The sequence below is a fragment of the Athene cunicularia genome (genome assembly GCF_003259725.1).
Source record: "Athene cunicularia isolate RWA chromosome 1 unlocalized genomic scaffold, athCun1 chr1_part1, whole genome shotgun sequence".
Lineage (NCBI taxonomy): Eukaryota > Metazoa > Chordata > Aves > Strigiformes > Strigidae > Athene > Athene cunicularia.
In genome coordinates, this window is record NW_020799091.1 from 56,846,172 (window position 1) to 56,874,111 (window position 27,940).

Sequence of the window (27,940 nt, forward strand, 5' to 3'; positions counted from 1 at the left end):
TCTGGGTTTTCTTGAGGATCACTTGCTAGTGACCACTACTGGGGAATGTGAACTAAGGTTACATGCAGTAGTACTGAGGTGATGGAAGAATGGAGATGTATAAGGGAGCTGTGTAACTGTTTTCTGCTGCAAGACTGGAAGTAAACATGCCCCCCTGGGCAGAATTGCTCAGGGAGATGCAGCCTTCTAAACCCCTTCCCCCTCCTCTTCCCCCATCCCTTCAGATGAAAACTATACTTGCCATGGACAATGGCATTTGCTGCGATACGTACGTATAAAGCGCTTTTGACAGCTGTGTTGTAACTGAGTTCAGCCAAGTCTTTCAGTCTTAACCTTTATTTTTTTAAACTTTATTTATTGTGTTATTCTCTCCTCTGACTTTTGAAACATTTTTGCTTTCATCTGTGTGAAATTTCTCTCCTGAGGATGAAATTTGCCTCTTTCTCCATGACAATTCATCTTTGCTCTTCTTGTCCTGTTCTATGTCAACTTTAACTTCCTGCCACTGTGTTATGGACTGAGTGCTTTACTTGTCGTTTTGCTCCATTTCATATTGGTTTTGACTGTTCTGCTTTTCTGATACCAGTCTTGGCCACCTATTTGCCAACTTTTCATACCAAATCTGTGTTGTGCGCTTTCTAACTGAAGATGGGGAGGTCAAAGTTGTGTCACTGTGCTCTGTCTTTTAGTCTGCTGAATGGACAATTGAATTTTTAGTTAACCTTCACTTTCTGGAACAAGATCAGGTTGGGAGAAAACCCCTTTCCAATCACCCTGGTTTGCACCTTTTTGTCCAAACCTCTATTAGCTTGCCTGCCTTCAGACTGTAGGCTACTTTGAGCCGTTTACTGCTTATGGAGTGTCAAACAGGACTTTGACTTCATTAGTCACAAACTGGTAATTACACAGAATGACACTAAGTGACCCAGGACTGAAAGTTCTATCCCCATTTATTTCTGGGGTTTATACTGTTGCATTATCCCTTTTGCTTGGAAGATCTATATCCTTTGCAAGGTGAAGTACTGAGAAAGAATGCTGTATATTTTGAATAAGTTCTAATGTACAGATGGATTCCTTACCAGCATGAGGCACAATATGTCAACCAGTGACATTTCAGTAACGAAAACAAGATGCTGCAGCATCGTTCAGTTTTTTTTTCTTTCAGTTGTCAAATTGTTTTTAACAGGGATACCAGTGTTAGCAGTAGGGCTGATCTGTATGAAAACATGCAATTTAAACTCTGAAACTCAGAGCGTCTGCTATGCTAATCCTCATCTTAATTTAGAGGGGAAAAAACCATAAGTTTAATGTGTAAGGACTAAGCAGTGTCTTCACTAGTAGTTGTTACTTTTTGTGTCTGTGTTGGTCTGTGGTATCTAACTCTTTTTTGTTAAACTTCTTTCTGAAAACTAGGACACAAGTTGACAGATCTTGAAAGAAGAGAACTACTGGCAACAGCAGCGTCTTTGTATGTGGCTGAACAACTGAGATCACAGCGATTTCTAGGGACTCCAAGGTGAGTTCATTTCTAGGAACTCAGATGTGCTGATGTGTTTTGTTAGTGGCATCTTCTCATGCATGAGAGAGACTGGTGAGAAACTGCATGGTTTCTTGATATAGTCTGTTTTTTCTAAATTCAAATGAGCTGTGACTTAAATTTCTTTACTCACACAAGTCATACGTGATTATTTTTATTCTACATATTAGCAATCTAATAGGCACAAAAATGTGTTACAAGCCAGTACAGTAATTAATGCACATCAGGAGTTTCATTAATGCAAAATGTTGCTGCATTAGTAACTAACCACAAATTGAGCATCACAAATTTCCCATGTGCCCATTTGAAGTGATCTAAGCACTTTGGGATAATATGAATATTCAGCTACAGAGTCTTAAAATATTGTGGATTCATGAGTAATTTGCTGCCTTGATGAAGAACCTTAATAGTTTAGAGTCTAATTCTGAAAATACTTTCTGCCTGGTAAATGCTGGAAGAGTCAGCACCTTGCTTAAGTATGTTTTTTTGGTGCTTTTGTTCCCCAACTCATTCTTTTGGGTAGTAGCTGCTAGTAACCTAGGTAGTACTTTAATTGGCCAGCCGTTGCAGTAGCTTCTGTCACTTCTTTGGCTTTTTGGAACTGTGTGCTTTTTTTCCTCTAGGATATTTCTAGCTTTTGTTGTGCTCTGTCCCATCATTGTTGTTGCCTTGAGACCTTCTATTAGAACAATTGAATTTGTGAAACCTGCTTGGGTAGTTGGTGTTCACAACCACTGCATACAGTGAATCCTAACTTCAGCATGACTTTCTTCTTGCCTCACATTCTTTAATGTAGTTGCGTGTGTGTTTGTGTGAGAGGGAAGGCAGAATGCAGGATAGACATTATTCACATTCCATGCCAGTGGTTTGACAGTGTATTCTATTACTGATTTTACAGTGGTCAGGAATAAATCAAATGTGGTTTCAAGAAGTCTTTATTTTTATTTGTACTCACAAAGATAAATAGTACCATATGGTGTTAAAAAAAAAAAAAAAGGACACTTAGGGCAAGCATAACGGTTTTGTAATATATAGCATATGTAGGGCTAGGTCATTGCTTGCCTTATGCACCTATAGGGGAAAGTAAAGCACCTTTTTTATTTCCTTCCACGAGTTATATCCTCCATAGCAAATGGTATAAGGGGAACAACAGACACTTGAAGGCCACTGTTCCCTAAATAAAAAATTAATGAGGGAAAATGAGGAGGAAGCTTGATTATAGTTTTTACTGGCCCGCCTAGGAAGTTAAGTAGTCTGGTACTGCTATAGAGAGTAATGGATTACTTTGTACTTAGGGTAAGGATAGGAATTGTTGATTTAAGTAGTGATTCTCAAACTGCTATTGCATTCCTTGCTCTGGTTTTGAGTTGTTTTTCCTCTGACCTGTAAAATGTTCTTACCTGCTGAAAAGAAAAGGAGTCTAATTTTTGAAGAATCTTCTAACATTTTCTTTCTATTGCAAGTATTTTTCTTTCAGTACTAGGTGTCTGTGTATCTTAAAAGAAAAGACATACACAACTATTTTTACTGAGATATCAGATACGTAAACCAAGTATTGCATTGAGCAGTCAGGCATGGTCATTAATTTCTTTTTGTGCTACATCAGGGAAACAAATATATCCCTGCTTGGAAAAAAATCAGCTTGTTTTTGGAATCCTAGACTAACTCCCTCACATATTTTCTTCTATTGTGACCAGAGAAGGCAGCAGAGTCTAACCACATGAAGTTTGTAAGACTAGATTGAGGTCTGATTTTTCAGATTTTAAATGGTGAAGCTAACAATTTTTTTCAGTACAGGGAAGATCACTTTGTCTTGCCATGATGGAGTGTACTTATGTTCAGCTCAGCTTTCAAAGGATGGACTTCTCTGTCTGTTGAGACATATGCAGATCTGAAATGAAACCTTCAGAAGTTGAGCCTTAAAATTTTCTCTTGGTGGCTGAGTGTGGTTCTTATTGAATAGGTTATGGTTTCAATTCACATATGCTGTTAGATCTACTTGTTTTAATGATAGTAAAGCTGCCTATTTGAGGCCAAGTTAAGATAATGCAAAAAGGCTTAGTGGTAAGTAACTTCTGAAGAAAACCAAACCAGATAATGATACCCTTTCCCACAAATCACGGAGCTCCTTCAGAAGAAAAGTCAAAGAAACAAAGGCAGAATGAGGTCAAAGGATTGTGTAGTGTCCTGGACAGTGTTCTCCATTCCTTAGAGCAGCTAGTGGACTCCCTCTAGAGGGGACTGAGGACTGTGAAGCATACAAGTTACTGCAGTCCCATCAAGGATCTTTTATGGCATGTCTTTATTAATTTACCCAGACTGCATCTGACTTGTTTTTGAAGGTGTTCCATGTCATGGGTACTTTTTTAGGAAGCAGGATTGTGGCCACAGAAAGCACATCTTTATTGGTCTGGCTGCAATCTGTTTGACAAGTATTAGTAAACAAAAAATGCAGAGTAGGAACCTGTGCTGCTGGCAACAAATCAAAAAGGCCAGTTGTAATCTTGGATGTGGTTCACTGTCAGAATCGGGTGTTTGGAGTCTGTGTGAATTTTAAGTCCATGTTAGAGGATGTAAGTGGATTAGACAGACTGCAAGCTCCAAAATTGATCCATAACATTCTCCTAATGGTTTGGAAAAGTACATTGACATGATGATCATCATCTTCAAAATTTCAGCTCTTTGGCACTATTTATGTTGACAGCATTTTTTTCTTTTGCATGCACTGAAAGCACTTGAGGAATTTTTGTGTAAGGAATTACACTGAAAGTAGTATTTTCAAATCATGCATTATTTCTTCTAAACTTGTCACGGCTGCCAAATAGAGAGTTTTCTGCTGAACTTGAGTTATATGCTTATCTTTGGTTTTGGTTTGTTTTCTTTTCCCTTTTGGGAGCCATATTTATAATATGCATTCTTTTCACAACTGCAGTGGTATTTTGGGTTCCCTTTTTTTCCTCCGTGATTTATTCAGCCCAGGCTCAGGTTTGTTATTCTAGTCAGATAGATAGAAAGAACCATGCTTGGAAGTCTTCACAGAAGCTCCACCCTTCTCTATCAGAGCTACTGAGACTGTAATCAGATGAAATGCAGCTGAGCCAAATTAAGGAATAGTTGTCCTATCCTGCTCCTCCCTTGGTTTCTGGGTTTCTTCCTCCTCCTCCCCAAGGTATGCAGGCATGATTTTGTGTGTAGTTGCTTTCTACTCTGGTTCTGCTAAAACAACTTGTATTAGTGTAGAAACAGTTAGATAATACTTCAGATCATTCTGACAGAACCAGGTTAAGTAATGACAAGTGAAATTATTCTGGAAGAGCTACAAGAGTGGGAATGTGCAGCAAGGAGGAAGAGGAGAGCAGAGGATGGCTCATAAATGAGGTGCAGAGGTGGGCCTTAGCACTCTGCCACAGATCAGACTAATAGCAGCCTCATGAGGAGGGTTCTCCTCTACAGTTGATGATACTTGCAGGGATGTGACTGGAAAATAGGTATTTTGCAATCCCCTGGGTGACTGAATCATAAACTGTAAGGTTCTTGCTGGAATGTGCTCAGTTATCAGCGAGCTATTGCCTCATTAGGATCAAACACCCAACTTTCTTCAGCTAGTTTCAGTTAGACATGACCCCTGTAATGGGATTCTTTGTTGCAGTAGTTCATGTGGCGTTGAGGTTAATACAGGCCACAAGCCGAAGGCTGTTTTGCCTTTCCTGTGTTAAAATGAATTGTATTATGATTTGGGTGGAGCACCCACAGGTGAGTTTCCACTCTCTGCATTGCTGTGTGCCCCTGGCCTCACCAACGGTCTCCTAGGATTACTTTGCCAACCATTAGCTAGAACAGCTGCTGGAGACCTGTGGATGCTCAGAGTTACAGGAATGTAGACATTTACTTTTGTTATGCAATTGGATATTTAGAACATTCTCTGTGTTTGAGTTATGTGGTTGGTTGTTTGTTGTTGTTGGTTTTTTGTTTTTTTTTTTTTAATCTGGTTATTTAACCAGTGTTCTTGGGAAATAGGTTGTTATGTGGGGTGGTTTGGTTTTTTGGGTCGTGTTTTTTTTTATCTTTTTTTAAAAAGATGATTAGCTAATGAAAATGCTTGCTATTTTGTGAGCCAGATACTAATGTGTATATTTCACTGTGATATCCAGATAATAGGGGCACAGGTTTCCTATAGGAAAAAGCCATGAATGATTAATGATTCTTTCATTGTTCAGCTTTCAGTTATTTTACCTAGGACTTTTCCTACTTATTCCATAGTCCAGTTTATTGTGAAACTGGTGCCACCCACAGCTGCTGAACAGATTTACAGCATCTAGTAAAATCTCAAGGTCTTCTCAACAGAACTCGGTCTTGTTTCAAGTGGAAACATATTTTGGCTGAAGTGAATCCAGCTTATTTTATGTCTATTTGATGTAGTTAGCCTTTGAGACCAAAAATGATGTTGTACAGTTGAATCTTCACGTTTTGGCTCCAGACTTGTTTTCGTTAGTGGGTTGGGAGGGGAATAGGAGAGTGACTCTCCAGGTGTGGCTACATCATGCTATCTCATGGGTCTACTAATGTGATGTTTATACTTCTAAACCCAATTGCCTACAGCACTTCCTATGCGTTGCTTGTGTTGGCTGCTCAGTGTATTTTCCTAATTTTTCTATGGGTTTTACCCTTTCATCATTTATGACTTGGAAAAAAACAGTGAGGCTGTATGCCCATATTACCTGATACTACATGCAAGAAGACGGTAACACATTGGAAAATGTTTTATATTGCTAGCAAAAAAACCTAAAGGTTTTTCTTGCTCATGTGTTTAATATAGCAGACTGGGATTAGGGAGCCTTGAGTTAAACTCCTGACTGTTCTTGTGGGACCTTAGAGAAGCCAGTTAGATTGGGCATCAGTTTACAAAATGACAAAATGGCCTTAATAATTTTACTGCATTACTGAGCTTTTGTAAATATTTATTTATCAGCATGTATAACATATTTTGAGATTTAAAATGGACAGTGCTTTCTAAGCATAAAATAATACTTTTACAGGAGGGGTAAGTGTATAGTGAGAAATTATAGATAAAATACAAGCAGGTTTTTGTCAAGTTTTGAAATAGTTGAGCTGAATTTTTGTATGTTTTAAAATTCTGAAAATCCAGAGTTCCAGTTCTGTGTACATAACTTGGTGAACTGCAAGAACAGAAATGGATTTATTTAGCTTTTTATTTAATGAATTATTGTAGGTTTGTGTCTAGGTTGATACGGTACAGATACATTGATGTAAATCCTCAGGTGTATTTAGTAATGATGGTTCAGATGCCTGCTTTGCCTTGCCATGGCATGATTAGGGCAGCAAGGGAACTGCTCAGAGAGCAGTGGAGCTCCGCCACCTCTCAGGCATGCTTGCTTTCACATACGCTACACCTATTACCCTGCTGGAGTCTGGGTCAGAGCCAGCTCTTTGCCAGCCTAGGGCTTCCCCATATTGAAGGATGGTCAGCTGCCCAATAGGAGAGCTTTCTGGCTCTCCTGCACTGCTGGAGCAGTGCAAAATAAGGTTATGTTACATTAATTTTAAAAAGAAGGAAGGTGACGTCAGGAAAACTCACTGGAGTCATTCGAACTGGCCTATTGGAAAGTGGGGAAGTTCTTGCTTGCAGCACAGTCTATCAATTGCGTTATGTGATTTTTGTTCTCCTTCCCCCAACTGCAGTAGTAACATGAAGAGTTATTGCAAGTACAGCTAAATATTTATACTCTGCCTTACCCTACAAATATCCTCTAGTGTGATATAAAGATAAAACACTTTATTTTAATTTGTTAAGGGTGACTAAGTCCAGCCCACTTGTGGCTTTCTTCATTTGCTCACTTTGGAGTTATGCAGTCATCCTTAGCTTCTGAAAATAACACGGTTTTATCCTTACTGTTCTGGTACCCTGGTTACCCTGGTCAACAAGTCAAGCATTCTTTTAATGATTTACTGTTAGGCCTTTTGAAAGTCTTCAATATATTTATGTAACTACTGCAGCTTCAGACCATTATTCCACTGTGGTTGTTTTTTTTTTCCCTATAGACTAGCAAAGTACTAAGACTCTGTTCTCCCTTTTTTCATGTAATATCCTTGTTTAGAATGGGCTCTTCTGATTGTGACAACCCTCTGTTGTCTCTTTAGGTGTTACTTATTGTTGTTCTTTTGATCTCTCATAAATTTTGTGGGGTTTGTTTTTTTGTAATCTTGCTTAATCACTGCTCAACCAGCTGCCCTATATAATATTCTCGCTGTCTTTTAAAATCTGGTATTATTTACCCTTCTACATTGTTCAATTGCTTATCACAGAAAGAGGATTATATGTGCTAGAGACAAACAAGTAGATGCATGTGTAAGAAACAGGTGGTTTTGGCCAGTGAAGACGAATTTTTGTATAAAATATAAAAGTAGAAATGGGACATTTCAAGGTAGCATTTGTAAGTGTTGCTACAGAAATGTATGTATCCTATTTTTTTCTTTGATTGGATTTAAATTAATGGAACCACAATTGATAACATAATATAATGTATTTATGTAGTTGTTTGAAAGCAGAGTCATTGTTCCATATAATTTGTGAACATATATTCCAGAAACAGAATGATCTGTTACGGGCAGTTTTCATAGCCTGTCATCCCAATGTCATTTGTAGGGAAAAAGGTGTCCTGGACACTCAGGAATCCACACTTTCTCGATCTTTAGAGCTGATAACCATTATGAAATTATTATGAAGATAATAATTATGAAAAGTTTGAACCTTGCTGAGCATCTCTTGGGAAAATACTCAAAGCAACGGCATGCATCTTGCTGAGGTGATTGCTGATGGAAAAACCATTCACCAAAGTAAAAGGACCTGGCTAAGTCTGGTGCTAATTTTTTGTTTTCACCATGTCTGCTGGGAAAACAGCAGCTGCTGTAGGACCTTTATAGCTTCTGTGGCTACTGTCCACTTAATGTTGAAACTTGAATCTATGTAGTATACACATGTGAATGTTTTCTGTTTTCCTGCCATATTCCTGGCCCTTTTTAGTTGTGAATCTGGCCCTTTTCTCATCCAAGCTTTGCCTGTGACCTGCTGTTCTGCAAGATACTCTCTTTACCACAAGGGCCCTCTCTCTTTCCTTTACTTTGGTCCCTTTTATAAGCCCAACAATTCTTTGCTTTCATGCAAGTTTACACATTCTAAACCTGTTCTTTAATATTTGCCTGTTTGTAAAAAGTGTATGCATGAAACCATAGAACCAACAAGATTAATTGCCACGTGCTCCCTGGTCATTTTACAGTTCTTTTTAACATAGTTTTTCCTTTCCTTCTTATATTTTATTTGGAGTTTCAAAGGGTAGAAATGAAGTTGTGTTGGAGGTATTTAGAAAAGGGCAAAATTTTTCTTGACTTTGGGGGGGCTCTAATCTCAGTAAAGGCCTGTGTAACTGCAGTCACGTGAGAAGTTTTACTGATGTTTCTTTCCTAGGATTATTAACATAAACATGAACTTGAGCACTTTACCTTGTGAAGTTCCTTGAGACACTGGTTGTGTCCTGCTGTTTGTTTGTGTAGTATATAGCTTATTCTGGATGCTGTTGCAGTAGAAATGTTGTCAACAAAATAGATGGGAAGAAAAAGTCTCTCATTCAATGTTGTCTGCATACTTTTACATGTATGTGTCTTGACTTGTCCATTCTTTAGCATGCTTGCTTCATTCATGGTTCACAAAGACTGTAGTTAAATATAAGATATTGATTGAAGGGATAGATAATTCATTTATACCTTTGTTATTGAGTATTACAATTTTCAACCGTTTCTTTTTCCTTTGATTCAACTGCAAAAGTGGGATGGGACACAGAATGGCCTCATTATTGTAGGAGTATTTCTCTGTTCCCTGCAATGATTCCAAAAGCTCTTGCACACTTCATCAGTATTATTGTAATTCTTTGGCTGCAGGATATTTGGCAGCTGTTGCACCCCACTGGCAAATCCTATTCAGACTTCACTTCCATTCACCATTGCCATTGGAGAATTGATTTCTCTCTCCTCTGCTCTAACCTTTCCCAATTCATTTTGGATTGTTCAATGTGAAACATTTTAATTTCATATCATACAGCCATTCAGCTCACAATCCTTTTTTAACCTGTCACCAGGGTAACAGCATAGCATGCTTTCTTTAGGCAATCAAGTTTTTATTTCACATGCTTAATGTTGCATTAAATGTTTGCATTTTGTTTAACCCTCTTAAAGACTTTGAACTGTGGATATATTTTGCAGGGTAATGAAGTCTCTGATTTCAGTGTCAAGTCTTCACAGAAATTGCCTTACTTAAAATAAAAAATAAGAAATCAGAAGATGAATACAGTAATGAGAAGATTAATAATAAAATCCCAAATGGCTGAATGAGGCAAGCATCCATAAAACGGCAAAAATACTTTTCTTCTGGAAAAAACCTTCCAGAAGCCTATATTACAGTCTTTAGACCTACACTTTAGGATTACTTTTACCTGTAAGTGCTTGTAATCAAATTAATGCAAATATAGGATTAGCCATGTAATAACATGACTTTAAGAAGTGAAATGTCTGGCCTATACCTGTCAACCTGCCTCAAACTGTTTGCCAGATATGTGTGCTGAACTGTAAGCTGAATAGCAAGTGATTTATATACATAAAAATTAGAATTTAATGGGGTGATGCAATTGATTAAAGAAATACAGAATTTTAAAGTGTCTGTTTTTCCTGTACATGCAAACCATCATGATATGAACAACAGGCTATATCCATTTTATTGGAAATGATAATAATAATTAATTTAGAGTATGTTATCATAGATGATTACAAAAAAAAAGAATTTGACATTTTTATTTATGAAAAAGAATTGACTTCTTATAACTGTAACCTTAGAGCAAGTCTGGCTTGTCTTGGTAAAGAAATAGGACCACCTAGGTTCACTCCCACCTGTTTAGCTGGAATTTAAAAGTCTATAATAGATGTCCTTAAAATACCCAGAATTGTTATATTCTGTGTCTATAATTATAATTATAGGTGTAGTGTTAAAAGGTTTTTATCTGTCATGTTCTAGTCTCAATTATGTAGGCATAAAAGACGTGTGTGGGGAAAAAGGTATTTAACATACGTGAAACTTAAGAACATGGCATTGCAAATAAGCCCAGACTTTGCTCATTTATAGTGAAATCAACCCACTATAATGAAAGCACTAAAAAAATGCATGTTTAACACTTAGGAATACTAATTTTACAAAGGTTCTCATTTAAAAAATAGATCATACATATCTGTTAAAAAAAAACCCCAAATGCAGAATATTTGCATTACTGAACTAGCTGGAGTATTTGAGTTCGCATTTGATACCACTCCTTCTGAGGAGACAGCTGCTTATTACAGATCAGACCCATAGAGTTGACTGTGTTAGAATTTTTCTTTCAACAGCATATAGCTAACTATATAAGGATAGAAATGTAGTTTCTTCTATTAATTTCCAAGCTTTCTGTCCTGTTTCCTTTTTTCCCAAGTTGTACTATAAGCTACCAAATATTATTACCTGCCAAAAGAGGTTTGGCAGTATTTTGTTACTGAATTTTGCCAAAAGGAGCCAAACATATGGTAACAGTTAATTTATTGGTTCTTCTAACCTCAAGGGAACTCTTACAGAGAGCATATTACCTTTTTATCTAACATATTTTAAATAAAAGAGCTGTTGGCTTGAAATTTGATATGCCAGTATAGAAGCTGACCTTCAGTGTGGTTATACTCAATTCAGTCTTGTTTAAGGGTAAGATTAAAAGTGTAAACTTCTTTCTTTTCAGCTTTTAGAGAGGCAGGTCACTTCTGCATAGTTTTAATGTGTGTGTGTATAAGTGAAAATATTGAAGAAGTATTTTCATGACAAAAATGAGTCTTGAAGAGCTCTTTCTTCTTTTTCTTGTTATTTCCTGGTATGTGCATTACCAAGTGATGATAAAAAATAAATTTTTCATTTCTTTATATGTAAGACCACAGGCCCATTTGTTGCTTTGTGGCTATGTGGATTTGTGTAATTCTAATGGGAGAAGTGTTTGAGAAGTAACCTTGCTAATTGTGCAGCTATTTGCTATCTTGGAGTTGAATCTCAGGCCTGAGATTTGCACCACTCAGAATCAGTGATCTGCTACCTGCATTTGAGGTAGCCCTCTTTGTTCTGCCTTAGATGATCTATATTTTTCCTTGTAATGTGGTGGTGTTGTCAATCTTATGTCATCATATTTCAGATGGGATACTTGGGATAGATGGTGCCTTAAATCAAAAATATCCTGTTTTCTTTTGTCTCATAGCAAGTATTCAGAGGCCCGGATATTTTTTCTGTGGATCTGTGTTGAGACTGCTCAGATGACTTTTCCTTTTGTGATTATGGATAATTCTTTAATATCTTTCACAGGCCATTCTTTAGTGGTTTACTTCTCCATGTAATTAGATGTGCTTGGAGTTTGTTTTGGCTGTGGCTTCCCTTTAACATGTATCTTCAAAGCCTGTAGTGTGAGAGAGACTGGGCAGGAAAGAACAGCGCAGGACCCCGTTCTTTTGAAACCAGGGATGTTTACCCATTGACTTAGAAAGGAGATGATGGCAGGTCTTTATCCTCTCTCTCTGTGATGCTTAGTAAAACTAGTCTTGTCGCAGTTAGTAGTGAGATGTACCAAATAATTTAGTTGCCTATTGAATTCCAGATTTAAAAAGCACTTCAAAAAAAATCTGGGGTATTTGCTAAATCTTATCTTTCCTAGGATTTAAGCTCTGTATTTACCCCAGTGTTGTGGTGTATTTTGAGGGTGCTCTCTCTGCCATGGCTGGTGATCTGATAAACCTTGGTCACATAGTAATCATCTTCTCCAGGACCTGCTCTCCATTTTTCTATGAGATACATGGAAGTTTAAAGCAGGTCCTCATCTGGCTGCACCCAGCCCTTAATGTCCTTAGACGAGGGAGATGCCATAAGCCAGCAGCTTTTCTCTGTTCGTTTCCTTCAACTAGTGAGAGCACTTCTCTTCTAAATCCTACGTTTTCCCTGCAACCTCCTGCGGCAAGTCCTTTTTTCTTGTTACTCATATCCTCAGGCAAATTGCGATCATTTTAAGATGTTTACTAACATGAAGTCCACTTTATTCCTCTTTTAGCTGTGATTTTTTTTTCCACTCTTTGATCTCAGATGTTGCATGTCTGCCTCTACTACAGGCTTCCTTTTCCCAAGTCTTAACAGCTATTTTAAGTAAATCCTTCTGAGTGAATAGAGTGATCTCTATTCCAGTGATTTCCAAAATCCTGGTAGTCTTATGGCCATTTAAGGATCAGTCTCCTTACAATGGGCATTGCAGCACCATTCCACAACTTTCTTCAACTTCCTCAGCTTTCAGTCATTCATCTGTGTCAGAAGCAAGGGTTAGTGAGAACTGATAGCATTTTGCTGCTTCACAGTTTAAAAAAGTTGGATTGCCATGAGAAATTGTTGTATTCACAGCCTGTAAAGGGTGGAACACAGATCTTCAGAGACAACTCCAGTCTCACATAGGAGGGCCCAGAAGGGACTGCAGTCATTTGCATTTTAGAGAAATTACATTGAATATGGACGAGGAGACTTTGGGCTTAGAGTGAACATGGCTGTAGTGTATGGATTCCCACAGCAGGAGTGGGAGAGCACAAAGGGGTTGGGGTTGAAGGCAAAGTTGTGAGAACTGTTTCTGAACATTTTCCTTAAGGTATACTCTCTCAGCTGCCATATACTACTTCTGAAGGTATATTTTGAAAATACTTTGGCTCTTGCCTTGCTATTTGTTTCTTCACTGGTAGTTTTCCATCTAAATTTTCAGGAGATACTAGTGGGCATAGTTGCAGACACTGGATCAAAATCAGTTAGATAATGTATGTCATGTCATGCTTGTGCAACAGTTTTACTTTACATTTTCTGTTCAAAATGAGTCTGTTTTTTCTGTGTCAGTAAAAATAGTCTTGATGTTCTTTTTGCACATACTTTTGTCCACAGACAAGTTGTTTGCTTATGGTTGCTTATAAAATAGGAACATTCACAGAAAAATAGTTTTACATATTAGCTTACTAAGAAAGAGGAACAGTACCATCTTTTTAAAAACTATGTGTAATCATACTTATTAAATAATAATTGGATGTGTAAGAAATAATGTTTAAAGAAAATGTTTTCTAGAGCATCGAAAAATGTACCTATATGGCACATATTATATATGGGTCATGTTATTTATATATCTTTTGTGTGTGAAAAATGTTTTATACTTAGGAAATGTATTTCTTTGTGTATTACTGAACTACTTTGATTAGTGCTAATTGTCTTTGTGAAAGGCAAGGAAGGAGAAGGAACTTCTAGTTAAGTACACTGTAGAAGTGTGACTACGTTCTTGTACTGTTCTTATACCTTATTTAACTATCTCGTGTTGATCACTGAATATTGGACTAGATGGATATTTGGGCCAACCAATATGGTCATTTTTATGTTCCCATGCTGTATTGATCATGATTGTCCCCAAATAAGCAGAAGGAAATCTAAGCAGAAGACCAACTTTATGTTAAACTTTATGTACAGTTGTGTTACTGCCGCTCCTTGGGTCCATTCGACCTACACAACCTGGCTTCTCTACCTCAAGTGAGCAGAAAGCCTAGTGGGCAAAAGTATCTTTTATTAATACTGATCACGAGGCACTAGCTGTTACAAATTTTTTGTTCTTCAGAATCAACCCTAGTTTAATAATTGATTCTGAAATTCATTCACATCTGATGTGTATAACTTCAGCTAAGTAGGAAACCTACAAGCATTTTTTTTCTTGCTTTCTTGTGAGGCCATTATATGAACAATGGCAGGAGTGCTATTAAAAGGATGAAAATATACGGAGGGCAATAGAGATTTGTCTTCTTGTGAATACTTATTGACTTTGTTAAATAACAATTTGAGCTAGGGTTTCTGCGTCCCGGATTCATGGTGTCTAAGTAATGTAATAAATATGGGTAAGCGTCACCTAAAGGTAGTTCAGCCTATCTAATGTCTTACTCATTGTGGGGAAGTACCTTTCTCTTTCTGTTAAAAAGGGAGAAGATGGTTAATATCAGGGGGTGAAAGCTCAGTGGTGTAAACTCTGGATGTAAGCTGAAAGTGCAGTAGAAGATTATTGAAGGTAATGGGACTGGAGCTGTGCTATATGCTGTAATTGTCTAGACGTGGAGAATTAGTACTTATTGAAGTTAGGCATGTTTTATGTTATCTAATATAATTTTTAATGAGCTCTTGGGGTTTTTCTCATCTGCTGTTTTTGTCTCTTAACAGAATTAGTGGCATTAATTTGTTCATATGAATCTAGTGCAGAAGAAATAGCAAAGCTTTAGAATCCATGAAACATGCCACATTTTCTACATGTTAGGGAGAGGAAATAGCAGTCATATTGCCTGTCGGAAACTGGCTTGAGTACCTCTAGCTGAACATGCTGATTACATTTGTCTGTGGTTTGGTAGTTACATTACTGGTATTTGTGCCGTCATCCAGCACTAGTTCTTGTGTGTACAGTAAAGAACCATCTTCTTGAAAAGCTAGCCACTCTGTAGAAAAATGTATTGTTGCAAATTAATTACTGTTCTTAGCCAGCTTCTGTTTCTTACACTATGGCATATAGAATGGCTAGTAAGGGAAGATCTGCCCATCCTTTCCTGGGACTGTGCCACCCTGAATGTGCATTCTATGTATTTCCTGAATTAAGTCTCCTATAGAGGATAAATGACAACAGAACAAACATGATCAGTACAGCTGTGTTATGAAACTGATTTCATTGGCATGAGATGGTTAAGCTTTTGGACGTACTCTTTTGGTTCTGCTGCAACCAAATTTGCGGGAGGTGGTAAGCAATGTGTGATGGGTGAGCTCTTCTACTTCTCTGGAATCCTTCTGAAATCTGGTGCAAGCATTGTGTTTCCCAGGATACACAAAAAAAATGAGTAGAGTTCTGTTTTAAATAATGACCTTTGGGATACTCTGTATGTGACAGGCCTTGGAGAGACCCAAGTCAAATCCTTGGTACTACAAAGTGTGGCAGAAATGCCGTACTTCTGGCAATGTAAGCTGGTTAGTTGTGACAGGGCTGACAGATCAAAAGGAGACTGTAGTAAGGCTCGGGTAAGAGACCGAAATGAAACTATTAAACACAAGAAAGACAGCATTCAATATATAGTTTCTTAACAATAAACTCGAAAAGATACTTGGAGGTGGTGTTCTATAAGAAGGTATTTTCAGTTTAACTCTGTCTGTTGGAGTTTTTTTTCTGTATTAATATACTTTATAATTTTTCATTTGTTTGCATACTGTGTTCCCTGTGGCCTTGAAGCAGGCCAATGTTTTTACTCCTAGTGCTGTTGCCAAATTTCCTCAGAGGTGACCTTATTCTGATGTCCTTCCTTTTCCCTTCATTGTAGTATTGTCTCTCACTCCTGGTCTCGTGCTTCATTTAGTAAGTTGAGCAGGTTGCTGTCAGGTTTCACTGTATTGGGTCTTATAAACTTTATTCTTTAAAGAAATGCTGTATTTCAGTCAGATGTTACTGACTTTAATGGTGGATCTAACAGTCTATGGGTGCAGATGTATATCTCTGAATAAGAAAGAGATAGGTTAATGTTTTTTTTGGGGACTAACCTTGTAAATTACTGATAGTTGAAGAAATGGTGATGTGTTCAAGAGGTATTATATAATAGGATAGAGGCAGCACTGGAATGTCAGGCCAAGATTTTATTCAAAATGGAAGTTTTAATTTTGATTCTAATATGTGTATTTGCCTTCCAAATTGGCAGAATGATTTTTCAAATATGCTGCACTGTTCAGTATATTCATTGCTTTCAAGTGAGAGATGCTGGCAAGTGTCACATGCTTCTTAGCATAACTTTTACTGGGACAACTAAATAAGGGGTTTTGAGTATGAATTTAAGTAATATTTTTGTTTACTTTTTAATGGTGGCCCAATATCTAAACTAAATACTGAATTTATGGTTTTCAGGGAGTGGAATTGCAGAAATTGTCATTAAGATCAAAATCTCTTTATGTGAATAAAGGATTCTGCAATATTTAATCTAGCTGTCATTAGAGTGTGTACCAGTACAAGTGGATTTCTTGTTTGTGATGAAGAACTGATACTTTCACTGTATGTATTTGACTTCTGATTAATTCTAATCTAGTCCTGTGAACTGAATGCCCATTTGTGGCTGGAGTGTGCGCTGGGTGCAGTTCTGGAGCCTGGCTTCTGTCTGTCTTGCATGAAGCGGGAATCTGGTTCCCATGTCCAGAGACTGTTCTGCAATGTAATTTAAAGCATCGTAAGTGCAGATGATTGGGATAATTCACTTTGAGAACTACTCCTGACCTGAACTAAAACACTGATGTTCTCGCACTCACTGTATTTTGTCTTGATTAGTTCTGAGATATCATACTCTCCAGAACTTCTACTGAAAAATTGGGTGAATAACTGAAATTCTGAATTCTGACAAAAGGGATGATGGATTAAAGCAGCAAATGTGTTTTGAATTCAGTGGTTAATGGCAATTTAGTTAGAAATTAGTAGGCTACAAGTCAGGCAGATTTCACTACTGGGAGGAGTACAGCGAGCCTCACATGGAGTTTGCCTGATGTTTCAAAAAATAATTATGGAAAGTAAACTTATGTGTAGATGTAAAATAGAATGATTGTTACCTTATCAAACTTATCAGTAGGTAATCTCTTAATCATTTCACCTCCATTTTCATATTAGTACTTTAGAAATTGCTTGCTGCCTGTTTTTAACATGTACAGGAAACCTGGAATGTTCTAAACCTAATATGAAATGCACCGTAGCACATTATTATTGGGCACAGCCATTGTTTGAATGAAGGTGAAGGAAGCAGGCTTCCCAACAAACAGCTGCATCCCAATACCATCATGTCATATAGAAGGATGTAACTGCTACAGAATGATGCTAACAGAAGAGCTGTAGTCCTCCCTACTGCATCACAGTGATTTGTTCTGAAGCTCTTTGAGCATTAAAAGAGAGTGAGATAATTATTGTAAGACTATTCTTAAATACCTATACAAGAAGAGAAGTTTCCTTCTTCAAGGAAATACAGGAAAATCTGTACAGGAAAAGAAGCTTGTCATTTCCCTTTTGTGGAGTGTATTATTTTTTTTCAACTGCCCAAAGTAAACTATTAAAAATAAAGGGTGTTAGAGAGAAACAAAGTTGTGAAATTAAATACTTTAATGGAGGAGAAATAGCCCAAAGTGGTGTTTTTTTTTTTTTATGATGAACACATTTTCAGATTTTTCTCTATAACAATTGTCAGCATGCACAAGTCAATATTGTTGACTGATCTGATTAAAAACACCTGCTTTGCAAGTAGTTTGTTCTTTGGTAAATAGTTTTGCTGATTTAGGACAGATGGTTTGAAAGAACAGATCAGAAGCACAGACTTGTAAATTATATGGAAAATAAGTGTCTTTTCTCTGTGCTTGGAAACACAAGATTTGAATCTTCCTTGCTTCTCATCTCACAAATGCTTGCAATGGGACACGGAGTAACATCTCTTATCGAGTATTAACGCTTGTGATGTTTCCTTTTTCTAAGAGAAAGCAAATGCTAAAGTAGGCCCTCACGTGTCCTAAGAGAGGAAATAAGTTTCAGATATCAAGTTTTACATTTATTTATTTGTAACTTTCAAGGTATGCTGGCGTCTGCTGAAGGAGTGGGCAGTCTGACCCTTGCCTGAAATTGAGAGGTCCTGGGTTGTACTTGCAGCTCCCAGAATTGCTTTATGTTTCATCCAGTTTGTTAAATGCAAAGTGTGTACAAATTTCCTGGCGTAGGATCAAATGCCAAAACTCTTTGTCCCGGAGGATGCATCATCAAGCTACAGAGCTGCATTCTGTGACTCTCCATGAATCTCTCAGTCCTTCCTGCCATAAGGAGGGTAGGATGGTGAGTGCCCTAATGCCTACCTGGGTCCTGGCTCTTTATTTTGAAAGATGGGAGGTAGATGTGAACCCTCAGAAACTGAAGGAGACTGATAACCCAGATGTTTCATTCTCTGGACATACATGGTGCAAGCATGAGTTTATTATAGCAGGATGGGCAGTATCAGCAATCCTGCTTCCTTTGCCTGATAGATTTAAAGCTGTAAGAGCCATAAAAGATTTTTCAAGAGACTTAGAATTGTTGATGTTTGCCTGCGTGCTTGGAGCACATGTTCTCCTTAAGGCTGTGGAGACAGCTTTGGCAGAAGAGCCTCTAACTCCTACCCCACTGCCAGACTGCTGAGGAACCTAGCTGCAAAGCAGTCAGGTTAGGGTTGACTCCCTTTGCAGGACCCAACCCCTGCATGCTTAGAGACCTTCAGAGTGGAAGAGGAAGAGCCAGAGTGAGCTCAGGTTGTCTGGAGAGTTACTTACCAGTTAAATGAAGATGAAAGGGGTTGAGTCACACACTTGGATCTGGGTAGCTAAATTCACGCTAGATTTATAAGATTTAGATTTAACTGTTTCTTTATTTAGCCTTGATCTGAGGTTCACTGATGAAGGCACTGGAGATTTTCATTGGGCACTGAATTGCAGGCCCTTATGTCAATGCAAATCACCTAAAAGGCTTCTGTTAAAGGAAAATGAAGCATCCAGATGTATGCCGTTTTGAATCAAAGCATGTGCTCCATAGCATCCTTACAAAGCAGTGCTTTTTTATTTTATAGTTTACCTTCCATGTAATTTAATTTTTTCCTGTGGTCACTATTCAGATAGAGTACGTGGCTATGCATATTTGTTATTGATCTAAATGTAATATGTAAGAAAATGTCATGTAAAACCATTTTGACACAACCATTGAGTAATTCTGTCAGCCTTTGTCTGATCAGCTGGCACACGGGCTAGTGGAGGTTATTATTTTGTATGACATTTGCAGAACTATAATTTACTCTAATGATGGTATATTTTCATACTCTTGGTGAAAGGGGTATATGTATACATATGCACACAGAAAGCAGAAAGAAGGAAAACCCATTTTGATGTAAAAGTGTATGTGATATGTATAGATGGATCAATCTGAATATATGTAGAAAATGTGTGTGAATAGATGTAGAAAATACTTCAAATTGCTGAATAAAATATTCCCAGATTCTTAGGTTCCTTTCACATAATTTTTAGTTCTTAAAATAGTCCTGTGAAAGTGGTGCTTTTATCTTTTCTGTGCAACGATGAACTTTTATGTTGGAAAGTGTTGAAAGTACTCAGATAGTAAAGCTTAGATTTTTGTTTTGTTTGGCAGTACACTTCTGTTTAGAATTCTTTTAATCTATCCATTCCCTGCTTTTATATTCATCTGATAGTTGAAGGTTCTGTGAAGGATATTTCTTTGTATATGAACTTATTAAACCAATAATGCTCAAAAGTGTGAGATTTACTTCCTTTTTTTTTTTTTTTACATCATAAGATAGGCTCTTGTTTGAGTTTTTAAATCTCTATTTGCCTTTCTTGAGTTTTTTTTGGGGGGAGGGCAGAGAAAATAAGAAACAATTTATATGGTAGATCTAAAGTTTCATTAAAATTGCTTATGCCCTGTCCCAGGCATTTTAAGTGGGCCATCTGTCTAAACATCTCTCCATTTTTTTTCTGATCATTTCCTCGACTTATTCATGAGCCATGGGAGGGCTCCTTTGTAGTCTCCATGTAGCTGGTTCAGTCTACCCCCACTGAATACATCTATGTGCTTGCATAACATATCTTTTCACAGTGCTGGAAATTCTCTGAACTTGGTTCAGATGAATGGCCCACTTTCTGAAGGTCTTTTTTTCTCCCCCTGCAAAGATTTGTATGCAGAAACTGACCTTGGTGGCTACAGAATCCAGCACATTATTCTTGATCATTTTACAGGCCACCTGCTGTGAAAGTTATGATGAAGGATTTCTTAATGATTCTTTGACCATTAACATTGTTTTAAGTCAATATTTCACTTTTATTTAACTGCTGAATAGGTAATTGCACAATTGAAAAACAGCTTTACGGAGTGTCATATAGTGTGGTTTTTAAATGCTTATAATCTTTCATAACGGGAGAATTTGTTACGATAGTTTGGGATTTCTCTGTGTTTACGTAAAGTATTATGCAGCAAAAATATCAGAAGAGAAATTGTAAGTTTCCCTCCCTCCCACCCCAGTGTTAGAAATCGCATTTTGAAGTGCAAGTAAAAAAAAAAATCTATACTCAATTTCCTGACCCTTTAGGAGCTGGTGACATTTATCATAGCTCATTACATCATCAACAGTAATCAGGAGAGGGGAGTTTATTTGCCACAAACTGCAGAAAATTGTAGTTTTATTGAGTTCCTTCTATCTGATTGGTTGATGACAATCAAAATGGACAGGCCAGGGCAGAGTTATTACTTGACTTGCTTTTGTGAATGTCTGTTTTCTTTCATTATTTGTTTTTGACTAGAACAGATAATAGTTTAACTAGTGTCTGTTTTCCATGAGCACAGTAAGTGTGCGTCCAGCTAAAATTTTTAGCGGTTTTCTGCTTTCCTCACTGAAAACTTGCAAAGAAAGCAGGAGCTACAATTGCTGCATTATTATAAAGTATCTTCCTCTCTCCCGTGGCAGTTGGGAGTAAAAAGGACATAATACACTGTGCAATGTATGAAATAAATTATGGTACCATGACATCATCTATAGTTGAACAAGCAGCAACAGAGGTTGAAAATAAATAACTGAGCAGGGAAGCACTGGTGGTTTTCTTCTTGCACCATTTACATGTTTTTGTAACTTCAATGCTTTAGAGTAATGCCTTTATGACTTAGAGCAAGGACTATCACTGTACTCTTCGTCTGTGCCCCTGTTGCTCGTGACACTTCTCTTTAGAAGGCAGTATGGAGTAGAAAGGTTCAGAACTGCCCATTTCTGTATGTATGAGTTTGTAATACCCTTCTCCACCCACCTTCTGTTGTTGCAGCCATGGCGCTGCCTTTGCTCTCTCCTCTTTATGTGTAATACTCCTGGCAAGGGACAATAGCACACAGTGCCTTGTGGCCCTGCTTCCCATTCACCTGGCACTCATTTTTTTGCTAAACTTGTGTTTTTTCCTTCAGCTGGTGATCTTTATATGTAAAGAAAGTAATTTTTTAATGATACATCATTTGCCAAAACTGGGAGAAGAAAGGGAGGGCATGTTAAACCCTATGAAAGACATATTGTGTGGATTTTGAATCTAGAGTTGGAGGGGAAATGCCTTTAGTTTACTGTGTCTTATGATGGTAAAAATGACTCTTTTTTTTCTTTCATTTCTTTTTCTGTAAATAGAATATGTCAGATTTCAGCCCAGTAGAATTAGAAAAGTTTTAAAATTTTGAAAATAGCCGGAAGTTTGGGGAGTTTTCGGTGAACTATTGGAAAATATATTCATATGTTTTCCCTTTGGAGGACTTAGAAGAGTTCTCAGCTAAGGAAGCAACCTTGGCCAAGAACAAAGAGATTATTTGCCGTGCACTGGGACTTCTCAGATATTACGCCGCACCCTCCCTCCTCCCAACAACAACACAACCTACCAAAAAGCCCCTTTCTTTGCCTTATAGAAACTTTTGCATTTCTAAAGTAGTTCACAGATTTGAGCGACTTTCTTTGCATATCCAAGAAACTTGGACTTTGATCTTTATTTTTGGACTTGTGATCTTACTAATATGAAAAAAGCACCCCTCTGAATCCTGTAAGAATAGAGACTAGTGCAAGATAATTTATTTGAAATCAATTTGATTTAATGAAGAAAAAGTAGGATTCTCATGAGCTGATGGAAGTATCTGTCTTAGCCAGTGTAAGTGTAGGTTAAAGTTACAAAGCCACAGGCGTTTGATTAGCAAAGCTGAAAAATGGCCCTGTGCAAATGGATCTAGCAGTTCCAGGAGGGAAGTACAACTTGCCATGTACTTGGTATTAGATGCAGCTTTGGACCTTGCCCTCCTGACCACCAGTGTTGCAGAGAGAGGAATTACATGCCTGTGTGGCTGTTTGAAACCCAGGCAAAGCAGTGATCATAGTCATGCCTTTCAAGAGGCATGCATCCTGTTTGGAGATACACTTGACAAAGCTCAGCAAGACAGGACCGAACAAAAATAATCCCTGCTGGAGAACAAGGCTGTCTTTCCTTTGATGGCCAGCAGCCAGATTCATGAGGTCACTTCCAGTCAAAGGCAATATGAAGCAAAGCTGTGCCAGCAAGGTTATAAGGAATTTCATGCCACCAGTGAAGTGGATCTACTAAGCTATGTTTGAGATGAGGTCTTACCTCTTATACAAGAAATATGAAGTTGCTATAAACCACTAAATCCTGTTGGTTATTGCAGTGGGCTACCATGGAGAATTTAGCTAGGCTGTGCCAACCCCCTGCTACATTTCTCCTGACTGATGCTCTGATACCAGGAAGTGCAATGCAAACACCTCTCAGCTTGCTGCCTGCTACCTGTGCAGGAAATCCCTGTTCCTCTTCTTCAGGAACTCCTGTGTCTGTCGCGTTTCCTATCAGCCAGTCTAAATGTTTTGGTGACATGCAGGAATTTCAAGACGAGGTGCTGAGAAATGTCAAGGCACCCAATAAACCATAGATACTTCCTCAGATTTGTTGTTTTGACAGTTGTCACTGTATATTAAATGAAGAAGGTAACACGTGGCACCATTAGTATAGGAACAGGTTATTTTCAGTATCTGTTTTATGAACTTTGTGAGTAGTGATAGTTAAAGGCTAGCTAAGATGTTTGGTGAAATCTGGTGTAGGCCTTAGATCCAGAATTAACTAATGATAGGTATGTAACTATTTGTCAAGCTAATAGATTTAGTGTTTCCATTTCCCCTTTTCAGGCACGTTGCAAGGCACAGTTTTTGGAAACTCCTTGCCTAGTTAGGTACCTGAACTTGTACTTGCTTAGATTTCAGGTGTCTAAAAAGCCAACCTTACTAAAACAGTGGTCGAAATCCTTTGTAAGTCAGTGTGTTATTCTTAGCTTAGGCAGATAATTTCTCCTCCTGTGGCCTCTGGAGGCCTCACAGGTGCTTTTTTCCCTTTTGATTCCACAGGGAACCTAACCAATCCCTTTCAGGAGATGTGGTTCACAAGTCAGTGTGGAAGAAAGGCTATAACAAAATGATGTGTCTTTGTTTAATGGAGTTTAAACTCCACTTTTGCACCTTCTCTTTAGGCTACCTGGTGCTTCCTGGTGCTAATATATGGCATCCACTCATCAGAAAAGTTGCAGCATACCTTTGGACACTGGTTGTAACAACGAAGTAGAAGAGACTTGAGAAGTTAGGATGAGGAAACTGAAATCGAATATACATTTAAGTAAAATAGCTGAAGATTACTTGTTTCACTCTGAACTTGCAAAAATGGAGACTCAGGTCTCATTCATTAGCTTTAAGCAAAAGTTGAAAAGATTCAGGTTTCTTGTGTTACCCAGTTACTGGTGCAGTCACTGAATGCTGCAGGAATAGGTATAATCCTGCATGTAGGCCGTGATGATGTATCATTATTTTTTTCGGTTTGCTTGAAGGGCTCTATGCATGAGATAATCTAAAATGTAGATTAATGATAAAAATACTTTTGTTACTTGTTTGGCTGAATCTTTTATCTGTAATTGGCCTTTAATTAAAGTTTACTGAAAATGAGATGAAAGAATAGTTATTATATTTTGCCCTTAGAAAGTATGCTACAGCTCTCACTGTTGCTATTCCCCTGCCAACCCACTTTCTCATCTGCTTTTCATCCTGTTTGAGCTAATTCTGCAGCAAGTGCTGGCTGTATTCAAGAGGCTCCTATAACTTTATCAGCATACCCAGTGTGTCAAGGCAAATCTAGAAAGAAAGTATAGTGTATTTTCTCCTTATATGCCATTTGACAGAAAAATGTATTTAGGTTTTTTTTTCAAGTATGCTTTCCAACTGTGTCTATAGATTAATGATATTTTATATCCTTCATGACCATCCTATGAGGCAAGTGCTTCTGGTTAAAATGGGAAAAGCATGAAATATCTGTTAAAAATTCTTCTCCTGTCTGTTTCTTTTTTAGAATTCCTATTGCTAAATCAAAGAGAAGTAGCTGGGAGCTCTCTGTGCGTCTAGGAGATGGAAATTACCCCATTGCAGTTTCAAAGGATGGCTCATCATTTTCTGTAAGTTCTGCTCATTTTCAAAGAATTTCAGTGTATTGAGTCTGTATATTATCCTTGACACCTACTAAAATTCTCTGTTCAGTGACCAAACATAGATGTTTGTTTTGTCTTTAGGCATTGCTATGAATTGCAAAACAAGGCTCTCTATGTTAATTAAGTAGTGTTAGTGTACAAAGATTTTTCTCTGCTCATGCCTGTGGAACACTTTTGTATCTATTGTACTTGTTAGTTTTCTAATTAACAACTCTGTTTAGTGTCTTGTTTAGAAGTAAGGTCTTGTGCTCCATTGTAGATATATGAGAGCAAGAAAATAAGTGCAATGTCAACAAAAATTACATTATCTTAATTTTAGTGATTAAAAAAACAAATCAAAGAACGAAGCAAGTTGAATACGTAATCACACTGGATTGGAATTATTCAGTAGTAAAACTGTATGTGGTCACAGTAAAATGCCAGTGTTTCAAGATGTGCCTAGGTCACTTCAGAGGAATGTGTATAAACTATTGCTTTTACAAATATTCTAAGATAATTAGTTAAGCACTGAATGTTGTCAGAATGAAAAGCAGAAAGATAGATCATGACAGTGAATGAAAGGTAATGCAGTGTTCAATTGTTCAGTGGAATAGAGCCAAAGTACAAGTTGGTTGGAGTATTGAGAAGGTAGATGTATAGAGAGAACTACTTCTTAAGTCTCTTAATTCCACAACCAAACTGAGATTTTTTAATTATTTTTTTAAATAAACAGTTGACTTAGAGAGTGTCTGTTGACTCTTAGGCAAAAGTTTTCAAAGAGATGTAAAGTCAGTTTTTCTTAGAATCTTGGAAAAGCAGGACTATGAGGAATCCCAGAAGTCCTCGAGTTTGCCTCTGACAGCTGTTTACTCTTCTTGTATGTCTGTATTGAAGAAACTTCTGCAACATCTGCTCCATGACACTTTTATAGTTATGATGGTCACACCTATGTTGCATTCAGAATCATGAGATTTCTCTGAAAAAGGACATTTAAATTAACTTTTCATATAATGAAGACAGTATTATCTCAGTGATTCACTTCTGCTCTAGTGAAATTTCAGTGTAGAAGACACGATTTTTAGTTGAAACTGGTCATCTTTTTATGTGATTATTTTCACTTATGAGGTAATGAAAACCTAGCTTTTAAAAAATCTTTTTGTTGGCTTAGATGGGGCAAGCCTAACCAAAATTCTTTTTAATACTACCTTTACTTTTGTCACACTGTATTTTACATATTTTCCCATTCATCATGAGTATATGAATAGAGTGCAAGGATACTTTCTGTTCCATGTGGATCATAGGTGCACTGTAAAAAGGATATTGAGAAGATCGGTCATTGTGGTCAGTACCTTTAAAAAGTTTCTCTTGCAAGTGTACTACTTAAAGTGTGAAATAAGGCAGTTGTTGTAGTGTTTCTTTTAGAAAGCCAGGAAGTCTTAAACAACTGTTTACTCGGTACTTAATACATAGTGTTGCTCCATGGCAATGACATTCATCCATCCTACTTGGGGAATGGTGCATCAGTAGAGAAGGCCATGCATCTTTTTACTGAACTAAATTTATATAATGGCTTTAACAGGCATCTTGTGAACTTGAATACAACCCATTGTTCAAACAACAAAACATCTCTGCCAGATTTCAGCCCAATTTAGAGTTGGACTGGCACTGATTTGTATGGCAGAGATAGCCTTCCCAGGAATAGTCATTACCCCCAGCCTTTCTACCTTTTTGTTGCTGTGTCACTATCTTAACAGCGGTCAGCCTGGAGCTGCCTGCTGCTGTGAGGAAGATACAGGGTGGCTGTTGGTTGCTGTGGGTGTTGCACAGGCCCTTTCTGCTGTGAGCTCAGAAATCTAATTCCCATAGCTGGACCTTCCTGAACTAGGAGTTTTAACACAACTAATTAGACAGTGTGCATATGTACACAGGTATTTTTTGAGATATATGCTTCAGTTTCATTTAGACACCTAGGCTCTTGCTTATACTTGCTTGCATAATTCAATAGATATATCTTAAATTGGGAAAAGTTTACAGACAGAGGAGGCCTAAGCATCCTTTTATGCTTCTGTCTCTATTGAGTGTGAAGGTAACTGAAAGTACAAGCTTGTATATGAGTTGGTCCTAAATTCCACTTGCAGCGGAGCAGCTGAGTTGTAAACTGCACTGTGTTTCTCCAGGAGGTATGAACTCTGAGAAAGGATGCCAAACGTGTAAAGTTATTGCTGCTAGTTTTATCATTTTGACGTGCAGAATATCATTCTGACCTATATCACAGTCCAAACCTGTGTGTCGGTTTAAATGAGACTGCCAACAGTTCTGATGTCTTGCAGCAGTATGAGCATTACAGCTAGTATAAGCCCAGTTTTACAAGGCATATATGTAATCTGATTTCTAGTCCTTTGGTTTGTTGTTCAAACAATAACAAATGTGGAGATTCCTGCTCATGTCCTTGCATCCTTGCGGTATCCTACTGCTGTTACCTTTCCCTACTAGGTAAGGAGGCAGGAGCTGCCCTGAGGAGCTGAGCACCCCCCAGTGTCACCGGTCAAGGGATGCCTAGGCAGTAGGGAGGAAGTAGGGGTGCCGAGTAGGACAGGCTGTGTGCCCTAAAGGTTGGGCGGGAGGGTCTAGTTGACACAGAAGCATTTGCATTCTGATTCTACCCTAACCAAGTCTGTATACTTGGGGAGAGAGAATTCCTTATTTATTTCTATGTGGAAAATTCCTTAGCTGGTGAAATAAATCACAGTAGGTGGATTTCACTGTGACCACTTAAAGCTTAAGGTATAGTGTATTAAAATGAACTCCCGAGCTTGGGTTTGTAAAAAGCAGATAAGTGTTTTTGAGTACCAGAGTTGTTTTGAGTTACACTTATTTTTCATTGTAACTGGATAAATAGCAGAGGAAATGCAGTTGGGTTTTTTGTTTGTTTGTTTGGGGGTTTTGTTTGTTTGTTTGTTTTTTGTATGTTTGGTTGGGTTTTTTTGGGGGGGTTGGGGGCCTCTGTGATTTGACTGCAGACGAGAATATAGTAAATACAGTACAGTATTTACTTCTGAATTATTATTCAAAAGTCTTCTGAATTATTTTTCAAAGCTTTACAATGGAAAAACAATTGCCATAAAACTTCAAAGAAGAGAATTCAAAGACTAGAAACAAGAAATTTTGTTTCTGATCAGGAGGT

General features: G+C 37.7%; 1 protein-coding gene across 6 annotated transcripts in view; it reads left to right on the forward strand.

The window, feature by feature from the left end:
* The window catches only part of PCCA (propionyl-CoA carboxylase subunit alpha), a 231,330-nt gene that overhangs the window by 93,210 nt on the left and 110,180 nt on the right, over positions 1-27,940 (forward strand). For all 6 annotated transcript variants that reach the window (XR_003397837.1, XM_026843145.1, XM_026843136.1 and 3 more), the window contains 2 exons: positions 1,414-1,516; positions 24,642-24,744. Coding sequence is in view for 5 of the 6 variants with exons in the window: in XM_026843145.1 (XP_026698946.1) it covers positions 1,414-1,516; positions 24,642-24,744 (206 nt within the window). In the remaining variant the exon portion in view is untranslated. The remainder of the gene's footprint in view (positions 1-1,413; positions 1,517-24,641; positions 24,745-27,940) is intronic.